The following is a 17,266-nucleotide window of genomic DNA, read 5'->3' on the forward strand; positions in this document are numbered from 1 at the left end:
TAAGATATCACCAAGGTTTGCTCTGAATTGCAGTCCTCTGAGAGTTGTCTCTCTCGGCTGCTGTCCTGATAGAGAGGAAGGTCTGGAGGAATAGCGGCACGTACTGGAAGAGAGGGGGGTCTGGGGAGAGATGGGAACTGAGGGAAGAAGGTGGGGAAACAGGAGCTGAAAATGGGGAATAACTGAAAAAATGAAAACAAACAAAAAACACAAAATCCTGCTCCCCTGGAGGACAGGGGATAGGTTCTTGGTCAAGTGCAACTGCTGCCGGGCCTGCCTGTAGAGGGGAAATGGGCCTGGCAACTGCATGTGTAGGGAGCCCTGAGCAGGGAGCTGAGCTGACCGGTTCAGGACACTTTCCCCTACAGCAAGTTTCTTTGCTCCCCCTCATTGTATTGGGTTCACCTCCCAGGCCAGCTGCCACATTCAGGCTTTTCTTGCCTGTTAAAAAGGCAGGTTCCAGGAGCCACCATCCTCTGTGCAGTAAGAGTAGGTGTAACCTGACCAAACCCTGTGGTTGGTTAGGGGAGAGCTGCCCCTGCAGAAAAACTGTACTGATTTAATGGTTTTGGCCAAGGCAATTTAGTTAAAATCATGTGTGCCTTTATAGGAATGCTCTTATTTGAGATAACGTTGACTTGTTGTTAGTTTAAAGCCAGCCTTAATTCCTGCCTTAAGACAGGAGGCTGCTTTTAATCAGAGAAGTCTGCAAGTGTTGCACCAATTTACCAAAGGTGTTTGAGTTGCTGCGAGTCAAACCTTTATGCCTATGTTGGCAGCATAAATGCTATCAAGGAAGGACACAGCGAGGCATGAAGAAACCTAGTTTGCTGCAGGAGCTCATTACTATGCTGCTGCTAACAAAAGAACATCACTAATTTCAGTCTCCTTAATTAATGTAGGCTGAGGAGAAACAGTCTCTTCCAGGTAGATGCAAAAAATGGTGTGTTTGTGGTTTTGCTTTGCAGCTTTGCTTACCAGCAAGTCATCGCTGCCATCTAGCGTCCCTGCCGTGCACTGCCCAGCCTGCAGAAGGGCACAAATGCAGGTGTTCCTTCTACCTGCCTTACAACAGACTACGTGGCCCTCAGAAAACTGCCACCGTTCATCTGCCTTGACCTGCGATGCGAGTACCCGAGGAAATCAGCTGCGCTGGCCAAATAAGAGATGGTCTTTCACTTCCAAAGCCAGAGGTTAGTAAATAGAGGTCACATTTTTCTGCTGTGTCAACTGTGTCTGCATCTCGGCTGTGCCTTGTGGCACTCCCAACTACATCACTAACACCTTTGTTCCCAGCTCCCTTACACCTCCCAAACTGCGGGGGGCGTTTCCACTCACAACCTCAGCAAGGTTGCAAAACTTTGGAGAGAACACTGGAATTTGCCTAGCAAAATAGGGATGGAGGAAGGGAGTGCAAAGCCATGCAGTAGCTTGTTCTCATTTGCAGAGGTCAGGGTGAGGAAGGGTCTAATACCCTCAGGAATGTGGGACACCAGTAATTAGGGCTGGCTTGTGGAGAAGAGACTGATGACCAGCGAATCTCTTCAGTATTGGAGAGTGGAGTAAGTGTGGAGGTAAGAACAAGGATATCGCTTACAGCACTTTGAGTGCTATATTCGATTTAAATCGTTATTTTTTCTGTGATTTAATGGCTTACTCTCTTATACTTCCACTGGCTTGAAATCCTGCTTCCTGAGGCTTGCTTGTTAGATGATGATATTTTTGCTATTGAGCTTGCAAACAGAGGGTAGGGAGTTAGCCAGGAAGACACTACATGCTCCACACCTGTGTAGGGGTGGGAATAATGGTGTTAATGGTGTCCTCCTGTTCCTCTTCTTTCTCCGGAGGAAGCAACCTGACAAACTGCAACAAAAAAGGTTCGAGTAAAATCCCAAACCTGGTCACCACCTTGGTTAGGAAAACAAGGTAGAGGAATAGTTGAAAAGAGAACAAACTCTCCAAGCAGACCAGAATTTGATTGGATTAAAAAAAGTGTATTGGATGTCCAATACAAAATAATAAACATGAAGTTATTAAAAAAAGCCATAGAGTATACAGCAAATACTACAGAAAAGCAAAAAAATTGTACAGAAAGGTAGACGTCTACAGCAGTCCTCAAAATTATTCTACATGAGAATCATAAAACAATATACAGGTTTTTTTTTCCCCAAATCTCTCTGAGGGAAGCTGCCACTTAACAGCTCGACTATGACACTACAAGAATACACAATGTCCAAATTTAAAATCACAGGATATGTAAGAAAACGTAGCATTAAAATGTGAAAAAGTGCAATACAGATTGTACACTGAATTGAATAAATGTTTCTTTTAGTTTAACCTTAAAAAACCAACTTTGAACAGTTGTTTTATCATTAAAAATATTCCCCTCCCCAAATTCAATGACAATATTAACATTCATGGTGTTATACATAAGTAATATTCACAAAGACCCACCAGCTAAGAATACTGTGTATGTAAGATGCTATTTCTTTGGGTATAGGTAAAAAATAGGCAAAAGAAAACATACACCCTTCCTTTCAGGACAAGGTGTGTATTTTATTATTTAAATACATATTCTGTAGCTTATTTTGCCCTGAATTGTATTGATTAAAAGTCCAAACATCAATTTTCCAGGTGGCCCACGGTGCTCCAATTGATTCCCTCCCTCCTTTCCTTCAAATAATAAATAAATCCAGCAAATGTGCTAGAAATGATGGCACAAAGAGTCCAGGAAAAAAAAGGAAGTAGAACTACAGCCCGAACCCCTGCTGCTCTCCAGAATGATTTGTGGGCTCTCTTTTTGTGATGGGGATTAAGAAAATGGGCCCAGAGCTTTAGCTGTAGCAAAAGATCCATTAACTATCCATTATTTTAATCCATTAAATATCCAATAAGGAGTGGGTGGGAAGCAATCAATTTTTGTTTGTTTTAAACTTAAAAACAGATCCTGGTATCTCCTGTTCTGTTCCAGCAGGTGCAGCTGTCTAGCTGAGGAGCTCTGGATTACATTAGAAGTGCCCCACATCTGAACTGCCTGCCACCTGCACTGCCTCCATCATTAATGCCGAGCTTCCAAGCTAGAAATCCCATTGCTCAGGAGGAACGGAGTCTCCACATGAATCATCAGTAAGTTTGGGGGTTTCTTTCATCTTATCTTAAAAGTGAAAATACACACAAGGTTCTTGGGCAGATGGGTTTTGTTTATTTTTCTCACTGAAATAGTCTCCTTTTCTGCCATTCCTCCTCACAGAGTATGGCAGAGCCAAGCAATGATACTGAGAAAATAAAAAAGCTTTTCTTTCCCCTCATACAGGAGCTCTCTTTTAACTTTCCTTCCTTTCTAGACAGATAATGTGAACAGCACCTGAGTTGCTAATACTGTTTTTATTTTAAATGGTTTCAAAAGTGTAAAAAAATACATTTTGCCTTGCTTATGTCTCTCAAGAATCCTTAAGAAGATTCTTGTTTAAATGGCCTGGGATAGAGAAATTGCACTGGGGTTGGACGTGCTGCTGAAGGAGCCTGTGGACGTGATGTGTTCTCAAAGGCATGGCGTAAAATGTTTAGAAGAGGTCCACAGCTCTCTGCTTGAAGAGGGCCAGGTTGCTCAAACCTCAGCAGCACCAGCAGCGAAGTGCTGTGCCTGGGCGCTGCTGCCTGTGCCAAGTTCTCCGTGCTGCGTGAGTGTTAATCTGCACTTCAGTTTCATGATGTGGTCTTTAACCTAACAACAACAAAACAGAGCACTGATGCCAAAATAAGCTGTAGTGTCATCTAAACGTAAGGAACCCTACTTTACAGGAGGAATTTTTTTTAATGTTTCTAAATGACTCTCACTGCAATTCAGTAACCAGAGACACAGTATGCTGAAGTTACAAGGAAGGACGTTACAGAAGATGCTTTCATTTTCTTCAGTCTTTCGAGTCAATGTAGAAAGACAGGAAAACAACAATAATGAAACCTCCCACTGGATCCCCTCCCCTTCCCCATCTACTTTTCCCCACTCAAAATATTGAAACTGCACAAAAAGCGACAAACAAGCCTTTCAAATTACATTTCAATTCAAACAGACTGGTAATCTCACAGTGATGAGAGGAGAAAGTCAGGCTTTTAATAATTATAATATAAAAATAATAATAAAAAAAAGCTTACAAATAGCAGTGCAGCATCCCAAAAGGCCATGGATTAACTGCCAGAAGGGGACGTAATTATACGCAGAATAAAAAACAAACAAAACAACCCACACTGGCAATGAATTTTCATACACAATAGAACAAGCAGTCAAATGTCAGTTTAGGCTGTGGAAAACAACAGTTTCTCCTTTTTTTTTTTTGATTACATTAGTTTTTTTCCTTTTTATAAAAAAAAGATAAAATAAAAACACAAAATTGTACATAAATGCGAATGTCCAACACTGAAAAGGCAGGGCAATCACACCACTGAGACAAAACCTGACCAGAAAAAAAAATGTGAAGTCCACTTTTTTTTTCCTTTTGTCTGGATGCTAGATTTCAGCCTGATGCGTCCCATCCTGCATGGTCTCAGCAGGTAAATGGAATTCAACCTGGCAATGACTTCATTGCAGGATGATGACAAGAAAGGTCATCTCTCTTCGAGCTGTAGCACAAATGCACCAGTTGGTTCGTTTGCTTTCTGTGAATGCTCTCAATGTGCTGTCCCTCTTTTTCTGTATTTTTTATTCTCTGTACAATTCCTTGCATTCCAAGGCTGAGTCCCAAGACTTGTGATACGATTTGGAGTCATGTCCTGGTGAAGGTGGTCATGCTGTAGTGATGGCATTAAGGTCCTTCATAAGTCCTTCCAGGTGGGCCATCTCTTTGGTCAGCTCATCTGGTTCATAATTCTGTGGGAGATGGAAAGAGTTAGTTACTGACAAGGTGACATGCGGTCTTTGGAGAGAGACAGAGTAAGGAATAAACAGTGGTCAGTGATTCTAGCATAGCTTGTGGCTCTGACACATGAGTAAGCAGAAGCAGGTTTACTGAGAGTTATAGAACTAATACGTTGAATAATACTACTTTAAATGCACATCTTTTTGCATTAGTGATTTATGGTTTAACTGACTGTTAAGCTGTGATCATCTTATCTGTTTCACCTGTGTCAGTTCCTGCCTCAAGGTAACAGCTGTCTTTGAACTGAAGTAGGTATTTTAGAAAGAGTGTCCTGGCTTGATTGGAAAAAAAAATTGAAAAAAATCATACAGGTAAAATTGTTTTAAAACACACTTAGGCTTGCTAAAAAGATCATATTCCATTTTTAGCCTCAATTGACTAGCTTCAGCTATTGTAATTCTGTAATCCATACAGGTACATAGACAGATACCATGAACTGGTTCATCTCAAAACCTTTTCTAAGCCAAGTCTTTCATAGAAGGACACAGAACTCTTTTCATAGAAGGCGAGCCAGGCTGCTCGTGGTATTCCAGTACCAGTTCTGATAGTGCCAAATCAGGAGCCCCAGAACTCCTGTGTGATCATTTCTGCTCTGTATAATTAGACCTTCTCGCTAGAGCCTAGTATTAAAGCTACTGCTCAGCTGACTGCGTACCCCTAAACTGGAGTGCTCAGACCTGGCAGTGTGCTCTCACTATGTGCTCCTAGATACAAACCTCTTCTTTCATTTAAGCAGAAATGAGCAGCAACTTTCAATTTACCAAGCTAATCTAGACTGTTTTGTACCAGAGATGTCCTCTCTGTCCTGTGTCTAACACGCTATCTGCCAGCAATTGGCAATGATAAATATCAGTGAGCTGGAAGTATTCAGACTTACTCTTCTCATAAGGGCTAAATCAATTCAAATCACCTTCTAATCCTAATTCCTAAAACTCATAATTTAGCTAGCATATAAAGTGTGCATGGTGACTTTATATTGTACTAATTTATTAATAAACTTATTCATGAATATATTTAAGTTACAAATTTAATTGATAAATAACTAATAAGTATTTTGGCACCAACTCTAAATAAACAAGTAAGATAGGAGTGACAAATAGAAAGAGGAGTGAAAGTATACTAGATCAAGTATGCATATAATCTCTAGAGTCCAGCACATACGGAAGTAAAATCAAGAGGATGAATTAGAGACAACAACGTGACAAGGGCATGCAAGAAAAAGGAAACATGAAAAAAAATCATTCAAAATGAGCACTTCCTGTAACAGTAATACAATAGCTAATATAAGAACTTCTTGGCCTGTGATTTCAAAAGAAATAGCTCTTGCCTGACACCTGGAAGATCCTCACCTCTTAAAAACTGTCTATTTCCAAAGAAGTTCAATAGTTGCATTTTTCTCAGAAAGTCAGAACATTTTCACAAGAATGAAATCTAAATATTTGGGATCATGGCTTTACTTAAACATTTTGGCTTTAACGCTGTTTTTCATTCACAATGACACTCTGGATGCTTTAGTGGCTATGCAACAGCACAGGAAGCTGCAGCTGCAGGACTTTAAAAGGATCCAGGCACGGTATGCTTGCAAAACAGATAGAAAAAAATGACATCTCAAAGTGAGCATGAACACAACACCTTAAGCTGTACAGAAGAGCAAGTGGCACCATTGGAGGCCTTCAGCTCTGTAAACAAAGATGCTCTTTACGCCAAGATAAGCCAAAAAAAAAAGACATGCAGGGAAACTTTCACAGCTCCAGTACAGAACCTTGTGTACTGAAGGCCAAGTCATAATTTCATCATCTCCATTAGGTGCTATGTATTGTAAAAAATTAGAAGATAACTACTGCTACAGGTGGTATCTGGCTTTACTCCCTTCTTGTAATTGTGAGACCGTTACTCTATGTTCAGTTAATAGCTTCAAGATAGCCAAACTGTTGCCGGAGGTTTACCAGTTTTGACTCAGTGGGCCTTGTGGACTGGAATAGATGGAAACACTGCATCTGTTTAGTGGTGCATAACGAGAAACAGCGATATGCTCACAGGTAACTTTCAGATTTAGAAAGTACTATTAATACCTGCATTTATGTGCTTATTCTCTGAATTCACAGCCTTGTGTAGAAGGTTTTGGCACTAGGTGATTTTTTTATGTGGGTTAACAAGCAATGGCACTTGGTAGAAGTCAGAAGCCTCATTATCCTCTGCCTTTGAAAGTCTCAGTGCAGTCATTACTGAAGTTTACAACGATCATACACACAGAGGTTCACCATTTTGATACGCACTGCCAAATGAAGCTGCTGGCAGTGTAAGAGTACCTACGCTTTCCGAGTCCTCGAGCATCCTGGTGGTCTCCTGAACGTCAGGGGCACTGGGAACTACCACTGGCATAGGAGGTCGAGTTCTTCCTAAGGTCCCAATTGACGCAGTCTTCACCGAGTGAACGGGATGGTTAGGAGCTTAAAATAAATTGTTATATAGTTATGCCTCAGTTAATTAGTATTCTGCCTATTCAGAAGGCTCTTGGTAGTAGGAGAATAAAAAGGATTCTATTAGAATAGAGGAAAACGAACACTTAAAATAATGAAATGCTGAATTTTAATTTTTGTCTAGTTAATTTATGTACTGAAAAGGGCCTTGAAAATAGTATCAAAAAAATTCAGTCCAGCATCTGACACGTTTCCTTTGACACCCAACTCTCCCTATCATTTTCTGCTTAAAATCTCCTTCTTTCTTTCTCTGTCTGACAAGTGTCTCTGGCAAATTTTCCCCTGCTCACCTTGCTGAGTCAGTAACGGGGTGCTTGGCAATGCAGGGTCGTATGTGGAACCAGCTGGTGGGACTGCTGGCACTGCAAAACTCTTCAGCGGGTGGGAAGGACGAACATGTGCCGTGGGGAGGTTCTGAGCTGAATCCTCCTCTTGTGCATTAGCCAGGTAAGCTCCTGTCGTGCTTTCGGGATCCTGATGGTCAGCACATGTCTGAGAGGAGGAAGCCGGCATGGTGTCCGTGCTAGGTGTGTTTCGAACAGATTCTACAACAGACAAGAAGCTGTGGTTTATTTCCTTTTACAGAAATTTTCTCTGTGGTCACATGGGAACAAAGCAGTAGTGTTTACAAGCACCATTCCCAAGATTGCTGCTATAAGCTAAGAAGCAAATTCACAAGTCAGCTGTGTAGCAAATAACACCAGTTCCATGTAACCGTCCTGTTGTAGAGTGAACGGCAACAGCTGTTCAGTAACAAAATAAGCTGGAGAACTGAATGAGTCCACAGGTATAAGGCCAAATCAACAGCTTTGCATGGGAACACCTACGTGTAAGAAGACAGACAGCAGCCTGGGCCTCAGACGAACAGCACGGAACACAAATCTTCAGTCTCATTTTACACTTCAGTATTTCACAACACAGGAATTCTTATATAGGTATATGTTCTGCATATATCACTGAAATGCATACAGAACAGCCTTTTTTTTTTTTTCTTTGAGACAGATTTCAAATCCCTTTACTTGCTGAAAACTGAAATGAAATCCTAGGCTTCATTTGGCTGACTGCAGCAGCTCCACCCACATCTCAGAGAACAAGATGGTACCTTGAATTTAGGGCATCGTGATCCTGATCAGACCATGTGCAGGAAAAGATCTGGATGGCAAGAGCTGACACTTCAGCAGCATAAACACAGCAAGAGGAACCTCTGCCTTTAACATATCGTCTGTGTGTTTGCGCCCTTGTGAATTGTTTTCAGAAGGAAACAGGAAACAATACTGTTGGCTCTGGCACCTTAACTAAAGTTTAGACCTTAAGCTACAGAAACCCAGAATTCACTTCATCTCAGGATGTTATCCACTTGCAATTTAGCAATACCGTTGCTTCAGAATTTTTAAGAAAACTGGAGACATTACAAAAACTACTGCAAGCAATTGTGCGTCAAGCCTGAAAAATGCCGCATAGGAAACACCACAATTTTCTTTGTGCTTCAGGAGGATTAACTAATAGCTCTCAGTAACAAAATCTGGACTTCTGTTCTGTCTCGCTTTTAAACACAACTAATTAGGAAAGTTATTATCACATTAAATAGCTCATATTAGATGTAAACTGATGTTTCAGACTCCAGGGCTGAAGGTTTTATATTAAGGAGTCTTCCTATTTGAAGTTGTATGTATATAAAACATTAAACCTCCTTTTCCAAGGGCATTATCACCTATCGAAAGGATCAGTATCTGAGCTACACAAGAAGCAGTCTACATAAAACGCAATCTAATTGTCAAGAATATTGTCTGTACTTAAACCCATCCCTCTGCCTCTTAGGGAAGTATTTTTTCCCATTCTTCCTCATAGTCTTCTATTGGCAACAAGCCAGGAAATGCTATGGGTCACCTACCGAAGCAAATACACACAGCGCTAGTTGCTGTCTGCCATTATCTAAAAACCTCAAAAGTTAATTTTACTTTCATTCAGCACAAAGAGACTCAAGGAAAGGAAGAAAAGTATCTGTTGGGACAGTTCGCATTCCTTGGGCTAAGACCAAAATGGTGACTGACCAAGTTAAGTTTCAGCTGTTGATTCCACATTTCACTCATTGTTCCAATACAATCAAAATCTACCTGCATGTTTATATCTCACCTGTGGAATTGGCCCTGTCTGAATGGGACATGGATGTGCCAATCGGCCACGGGTTGACCTGGTGATGGAGATAGCTGCGAGTTGGAGAAGCGAGGCTGCCGGAGTGGAAATGATGGTGAGGGTTATCGAGTGAATGGATGGGATGAGCACTAATCACAGCTGTGAATGAATATAAGACAGAAAAATGCTTAACATACAGACAAGCATGCACATGTACTGAAACGCACCACATCCCTCCCTTCTCCCACAAAGCCTCTGAGCAGGGGAGCCATGACAAGCTCCCTCCATGACAAGACACAAACCCCCCCAAAGAAGCAGAATCCTCCATTTTCCTGCACAGCGAGTGCTCTTCTCTTGGCTGCGTCTTCCAAGAGTTCTGTTACACTCCCTTTAGAACTTCCACATATTTCATGCTGTGCTATAAATGTCAGACCTAATACAGGAGACATCTGAGCTCAAATTCCAAACTATTTGTGACTGCCATTGAATTTCTCAACATTGTAATGGAATGTGGCATCATTGGTTAATTAATTAATGTAAGACAAATAAGCGTAGGACATGACACCAAAGGCTCTATTCATTCCCTCTGTGCGGAATTAGTAAAGCTCTGCTCCTATACACTTAAAACTGGAAACAGTTTTTTCATTTTTTTCCCATTTTTTATCTTGCTGTCTTTATTGCATTTATTCCTGCTTGAGACACATGAATTTTATGCTTACTGTAAAACATCCTCACCCTCTTGTGATAACAGCAAAACAAAGTCCCGCTACTCCCCACATGGGAGGAAAAGTGTACAGTTTAGCTCTTAGGAGAGACTGAAATACTGAGTTGCTTAAAATCACCCAAAAGAAGTCTCAACACAGAAAACAGAAGGAAAAGACCAAAGGTCAGTGCTAGCATTAGTACCATAAAGAAAAACATGGTTGTAGTTGGTTGGTTTGAACCTTTTGTGGAAATTCTCCACGTGGTGCCTTTGAAAATTACTTTCTAGGACTGATGATGCACAAATCTATCATTATAATGGTAATCCAGTTAAGATTTCTTGCATTGATGCATGCTGTTTGAACTCAAAGGCTGACTAAAGAAATCTGAACCCTCTGACTTCTTCATTTCCTGGAAAATAGCCTGTCAGCAGGACAGAATATGGGAATTGATCAGAGGAGGCAATATATGTACAGATTTTCAGCTATTTGTAATAACCATTAAGTTAGACCCATAGAAAGCCAACCCTATTATCATCAGCCTCCTATAAATGAAGAGTAACTACACTCTGTTACTGAGCATTCGGTTTTAGATTTAAATCCTAGGGAAACATGTCCAGGGATAGTCACAGTAAAATAACAGCTATTCTCACTAAGAGCCTCAAGGAAGATTACAGTGTCACTTTGTCTCACAGGGAACTGGCAAATCAAGGAATAAACCACAAGAACTGGGTGATCAGAAACTGTGGCAGAGATGACAGTCATCAGAGACACCGGGAGTTCTCCTGCATGTCAGCAAGGTAGGAAGCACGTAGACTGTAAGGCATAAAATTTTATAAGCGTAAACATTTTAATTACTTCTACTTGTAAAAACTACTGCTGTATCAATTTGGTCATTATCAAATATAATGAATGTCAGTACAAAAGATTGCCTAGACATTTTTGCAACTGCAATAAAAATTTTGCACATAACTCTGTGCCTCAGAAGACACTTCTTAAAAGCTTGGGGATGGAGAAAAAACAAGACCACAGTAGTTCTAAAACACCACCCAAAGCAGAATCCAGTGAGCAAGTTGGAAAAACTTGATCCAGTGAAAAGCCAGGTCCTAGGTATGTGCACCTTCTCACCTAGCCATTCAGCTAGGGCAACTCTGCAATTACTTTTCTGGGTACCTAAGTCACACAAAGCTTTACAGTTCAAAACTCAGTATTGCTGTAACACCAGATCACAATGTGCTATTTAATTTCAAGGAAGAAAAAAATTCATAGGAAGAACAAGACAAAGAAAAATGTGCATTAAGAAATAAATAGGTCTTTGCTTCCTAATATCCTTCAGAAGTTTTGTTTTCCAGTTGTCAAAAGGTAGGGACTAACTAGGCACGCACCATTCCTGTTGCACTGCTGGAAATTATACTGAAATTGAACATACTAAGTTATCCTAATTTAGTACTTAAGAGGAAAATAACTAGATTTGAACACTACAGTACAGGGAAATAAAGGAACAGGAAGGTATCTGCAGCCACAGGCTTAAACACACTAAATGGTTCTGCCTATGCTGCTTATTGAAAAGAGCCTCATGTACCAGAACGTCCATTTTCAGTGGAGCTTCTGCAAGAAAGTATCTAAAGACATCACCTTAATGTTTTTACTGACTGTTAAAAAACCTACAGTTGTAACTCCTTGGAGCTTTTGCAAACAGGACAAAAACTCAAGAGAAAGTCACAAAAACAATCTCAAGCCCTAAGGCAACAGAGGACCTTACTTATCCTTCCTGACATTTAGTGCATCGTGCTAGCCTGTTGCACCAAGCCAGCTGTGTCTGCAGCTGGTTCTTTCATTCTGGGCAAGGCAGGATCTATTTCAGGATGGATGGGAAACACATATGTTTTTCAAGCAAACACAGCAGGACTGGCATTAAAAAAAAAAAAAAAGATGTCAAAGCTAGGTTTGGTGCTGCAAGGAAAAATCATATCCACAACTGTATCTGCCAGCATAATCACATCAGCTTGAATACCATTATAAAGTGGAACTGGAATATGCTACCTCCATAAAATATGTACCACCACCGTATCTGTCACTCTTGTCAGCTGCACATCTTCCCATCCTGTGTGGGAGTGATCGTGTAAAGTTGCCAGATCTTTCTCACTGAATTTTGTAGCATGAAACGCGTGTTGCTCTGCTCTTTCTGTGCAGTACTCAGCATGTTTCAGCACTGGCTCCTGTACTCATTTGTATTATGTTGTGTTATGCTGCATCCCATTTACAGGAAGCCGCACTTGTCATTATCAGAAAAGTGCAAAGGAAGTCTCACTGCAGTCTGATTTTTTTTGTGGGGTCACACAAGTCTGAATTCATCACGTTCCAGAACCTGACATGGGACAGGGAATCATCAGAATCCAATAGCTGCCGTGTCCACCGTTAGACACCCATACATGACAGCAGGTAACAACAGTAGCAATTACCTGAGTTAAACACGAACTTTATGTTCATGAACAAGACATGTCCCTGAACAACACATGTCTAAAGCTCATACCAAATAAGCATTGTGTAATTTTGTCTCACAGCTCTGTCGGTGCAGGTAAGCTTTTGTAAACGTTCGCAGTTTTACTTGTGCTGAAGTCAAGGTTTCAGTCTAGTTGTTCAGAGGATTGGCAAAGTCCCTTTTCATCTCAGAATTTTATCATTTGAAAACAACAGGTATGTTTTAATTCTGAAAATATTTCATAATAATAATTGTATTTCTGTTACTTCAACACAATTTCTAAGTCAGCATACTTGCTCAAATTGTCATTAATTAGCAGCAAAATACACAAATAAGGAACAACAAACCAGACATCCTCCTCATTTAAAAGTCTGCTCTGCCAGACTCACAAAAACTCAGCCTCTAGCAGTGATGCATCCACATTTCAATAAATTAGTATAATAGACACATTGTGGAGCAAAACTACTGTACATACTGCAGAGGCTTTTGTTATCTTTTCCAAAAAAGAAGACAACTAATGGCAGAGAAGAGCCTGACTGAGATTCACCAACCCAGGAATGCAGCAGGAAAGGCAAACACAGAATGCGCTACCGGGCCCTCCCGTACTAGAACCACAAATCTCTTGATGAAACCAGTAGGAGACTGGTTAAAAACAGACTATAGAAAGAACTATGTTACACAGCAGGTTTTGAACTTCTCGAACTTGCTACCACAGGAGACGAGAGGCAGACAGCAATTTCAGAAAGGGGTCAAGACCTGTTGAGCAGGTCAGTAAATAGAGCACAGAAGTCTCAGCAGCGATGTACCCTCTGCAGTTCCTATCTAACAGCTGGATAGTGGCAGAATACAAAAGGAATGGACTATAAAAAGCAGCCAGGCTCCTAGGCTCTCCCTAAAAGCCACCTGCAATTGTCGCTGCTGGAGACTGGGACAGATAGACAGCTGGACACATTCTAACTCTTCCCCCTTTTGCAGCATGCCGCCCAGTACAGCTATTCTTTCTAACTCAATCTAACTCTGCCTTCATGATAAGGGATTCAGGATGCCTTCTTTGAACTGTTTCCACTGTGGATATGACAGAAGGAGATGTAAGCAGGGAGACTGTAAGTGAACGTGTGTGCCTGTGCATACAGCATCAGCATGGCTTGTTTGGGTGCTCCCAAATCCAGGACAGCTGGTAGGTGGGCTGCTGACTTACGCTGAGGTGGCTGAGAATCAAAAGGCATCATCATCTTGGGCCTCATTCCCCTTCTTCCTGCCAGCGTGGACATGCTATCCTCTGACTCATGCCCTGAAGGAAGAATACTGAAGGTTATTTACCATGGAAGCAAGACTTCTGTGATACCATACCATGATGATTTCAATCCTCCTCTCATTATTTCTGAGTGCAAAAGAGGGCTCTCCCGTCTGTAAGCAGTTTTGTGACTCACAACTGACAAAAACAGCTCTCCCATCCTTCACCACGAAGTGGGGAGGAGGAGGAGTGTTACAGATAGCTGGTCACTCTCCAGAACTCACCAGGCCATCAGGCTAACACAAACCTCTGGCGATGCAGCTCTGGGAAATGAGTGGTAGAACAGAGTCATGCGTGTGGGTAAGACGTGCTGGATCACCATGTAAACCACTCACAGTGTGGAAACTCAGCCAAGCCTCAGAGATGAGCAGTAGCTGGCTAAGGTGCCGAAACCTGATTGTGTATTTGCTGAAAGAAATGTGTCACACACTTCTTACATGATCTTCTGATTACCGATCAGCATTTACTACGGGAAATTCATTATTTAACTCTCGTGCATTCACTTTCCTCACTAAAACATGTGGTCCTTCCTTTTCATAGAGCCTTATAAACCAGGAACAAGACAAATTCGGTACTCGTAAAGTAAGAACAAAGGAATATTATGGTAACCAAATAACATGCCAATAGAGTGATTTTGACAGATAAAGTAAAATATCTATAGTTTTAAGAATCAGGATCAAAGTACTTGCTGATAGCTCACCTCTGTAGGAATTCCGCCTTTGATGGATATTGCTGTCCATGGAATTATCAACTGGGGTGATGTCTTGGGAGTTGCGAGGGATTGGGGTATCTGTCATGATTGGATTGGGATCTGGAGATTTATCAATGGGTTTTAGCTCCAGTCTTTCATGATGGATCCAAAGGTCAGGAGGCTTGACATCTTTGGAGTTTCCTTTGTACTTGTGGGACCCGTTCACTGATTTGCAGGCAGCTCGTTTCCTTGGGAAGGAAAACAAATGAAATGTTCTTAGATGTATGCTTCCTTTCACTTGTTGAAAAAGGCAAATTTTCATTGAGATTTCTTTCTGATCTTGTATCCAGCTGAGCGAAAGCTACCCACTGGGCAGGAAGCTTTGAATTTTACATATAAGCACATCTGACATCTCAAAGCATACCCCTGCATATTCTGCAACTCTGATGCCATGAATTTTGTCTCAAATGGTACCACATGCTGTAGAACTGTGCTCTACAGACTAAGCTTTCATTAACAAAAATTAAGTTTCCAGTGCTTATGGTTATTAAAAGAATATTCTAAACACGAAGTATATGTACACCATGCTGTGCTGTACTCCAGGGTTTACAAACAACCTCAAACAATAGCTGCAGAAGGAGTGTGGAAATAGCCAATTATCCCAACAGGATGGTTAACACTAAAGATTAATGACAAGAACATTCATTTTACCACTGCTCAGGTTAGACACATCTAACTAATGTGCTTTTTCATCACTGTTGAACAGCATCAGCAGCCAACTGGGGAGAGTGCTTGTGGGGAAGACATTTGACAAGAAGGAATTTGGGAAAAATGAAATTCAGAGCTCCAGCACTGTACCCCCTACTCACTTCTCCTTTTGGGCCCTGGCAGTGCTGGAGGAAGGCGTCCCTTCTAGGTAGCACATTTGCTAGGAATGGCTAAGATATCTGCCTATATACAATTTTGAAAGTATCGTCAAACAGAGCCTCTCGTGTAGGTGATACACAGCCAGACATGCTCCCAGCACCTGGCTGTGAGCTCTGTAGTTGAACAAATGAAGCAGATCAGAAGGTTGTGTGTTGCTGCATGTGGGAGGTGGCATTCAGAAACTGGGAAAGCAAAGGCAAGATTTCACAGGGTTATTTTTGCTGCTTGAGAAACAAATAACCTCTCTTGGGCACAAGACCCTGAACTTTCTCCTCTCCCAATCACATCTCCCAGCTGCTAGACTCTCATATCCACGTTCTCTTGTGCCAAGAATCTGCATTCTTGCAGGATAGTCCAGCTTCAGCAAAAAAGTGGGATTACCTTCTAAGCCAAACTTTTTATCACTTTCTCATAACCCTGGTTTGCATAAAACAGTCTCTTCAAACTTAAAAACAATAAAAAGCTTTCAGCTCTGTTCAGTTCTTTAAAAGAACATGCAGAAACAACTTCCAGTAGCCTTATGAATGGCAGCATCACTGCTGTCATCTTAATTCAGATGTCTGTGCTCTAAGTGAGGGTAGAAGTCAGACACACAGTTGTATTTAGGATTCTGGAGCACTTTTCTAAGGAGTCCAGCTCCGGGTCCGGATTCCACTCCAGTAATCTGTCCAAGAATTAGCTATTATCATGCACAGCTTGGAAGCCTGCTGTGCACAGTGGAGGACATACTAAGAACAGAAGTGAGAATCTGCCTGAGCTGTTGAGCTCACACAGCTCTACACAGATGTATCAGCACAGGGTTGGAAACAGAAGAGCCAGGCCTGCATGCTGCTCTGCCTGAATTAATTCTGCCTCTGATCCTGGCGCAAGCAGTAACGGAAGCTGCATAATGAGATGTCAGCTCTCAGACGACCATCTGAGCTTCCAGCAAGACATTCACCAGAGATTGGTGTGATTACTGTAAGCACACAAAGCTGATATTCAGACAAGAATGCAAGATAATCCCAGTATTTTAAACAGTACTTTCTTCTCAGAGAGAAGAAGTGTAGGTCTCTATGAAAGCATTATTATAACATTTTTGTCTGTAAACCTTTGATGTTTTGTAAACTCTGAAATACTGATTAAGAAAAGCTGATGAACATCATCACCGACTTCATGATAACATCCATCAATACAGCTGAATTATCTGCCAAACACTGGAGTTCAAACTCATGTCACAGCACTGCATTACTACGTTGGTGTCAGGACAGAGCTTCTACAGCTCATAAGGCTTAAAAGTAATAAACTCTACATCATAAAGATATATCTATCATAAAGATCCATACATCATAAAGAACCATACATCATAAAGATCTATACATCATAAAGAACAGATTAAGTGAGAAAAATAAAAGAATTCATTGAGAAAGGTAGGACAGGGCTAAGTGCCCTTACTTTTTCTGGTGAGAAGTGGTACGACGAGTGCAGAAGACAGCAACTATCACCACGATCACAATGGTGATGACTCCAACAGATACGATGATCACAAGGAGCATGTTGCTATCCAAGGGAGAAGTAGGGCTTCCATGGGGACTGTTACTGCCTGTAAGAGTAGGGAGAAAAGGGTTACTTTTTATTAAGACTTTACTTGGAAAAGATCCCCAAC

General features: G+C 41.3%; 2 protein-coding genes across 13 annotated transcripts in view; one reads left to right on the top strand and one right to left on the bottom strand.

Moving 5' to 3' along the window:
• Positions 1 to 1,568, top strand: part of HCN4 (hyperpolarization activated cyclic nucleotide gated potassium channel 4) — a 156,311-nt gene extending 154,743 nt beyond the window's left edge. For all 3 annotated transcript variants that reach the window (XM_072043372.1, XM_072043373.1, XM_072043374.1), the window contains 2 exons: positions 969 to 1,193; positions 1,448 to 1,568. The gene's annotated coding sequence lies outside the window, so the exon portion shown is untranslated. The remainder of the gene's footprint in view (positions 1 to 968; positions 1,194 to 1,447) is intronic.
• A 405-nt stretch (positions 1,569 to 1,973) lies between these two features.
• The window catches only part of NEO1 (neogenin 1), a 187,278-nt gene continuing 171,985 nt past the window's right edge, over positions 1,974 to 17,266 (bottom strand). For 7 of the 10 annotated variants that reach the window (XM_027465575.3, XM_027465572.3, XM_072043398.1 and 4 more), the window contains 7 exons: positions 17,056 to 17,203; positions 14,704 to 14,942; positions 13,908 to 14,000; positions 9,527 to 9,685; positions 7,684 to 7,938; positions 7,227 to 7,363; positions 1,974 to 4,864 (listed from right to left, as the gene is read on the bottom strand). In XM_027465575.3, coding sequence (XP_027321376.2) covers positions 4,781 to 4,864; positions 7,227 to 7,363; positions 7,684 to 7,938; positions 9,527 to 9,685; positions 13,908 to 14,000; positions 14,704 to 14,942; positions 17,056 to 17,203 — 1,115 coding nt within the window. In that variant the 3' untranslated portion in view covers positions 1,974 to 4,780. Of the gene's footprint in view, positions 4,865 to 7,222; positions 7,364 to 7,683; positions 7,939 to 9,526; positions 9,686 to 13,907; positions 14,001 to 14,703; positions 14,943 to 17,055; positions 17,204 to 17,266 lie in introns of all 10 variants that reach the window. The other 3 variants (XM_027465579.3, XM_027465578.3, XM_027465576.3) reach the window with 2 other exon arrangements.

The sequence above is a fragment of the Anas platyrhynchos genome, chromosome 11 (genome assembly GCF_047663525.1).
Source record: "Anas platyrhynchos isolate ZD024472 breed Pekin duck chromosome 11, IASCAAS_PekinDuck_T2T, whole genome shotgun sequence".
Lineage (NCBI taxonomy): Eukaryota > Metazoa > Chordata > Aves > Anseriformes > Anatidae > Anas > Anas platyrhynchos.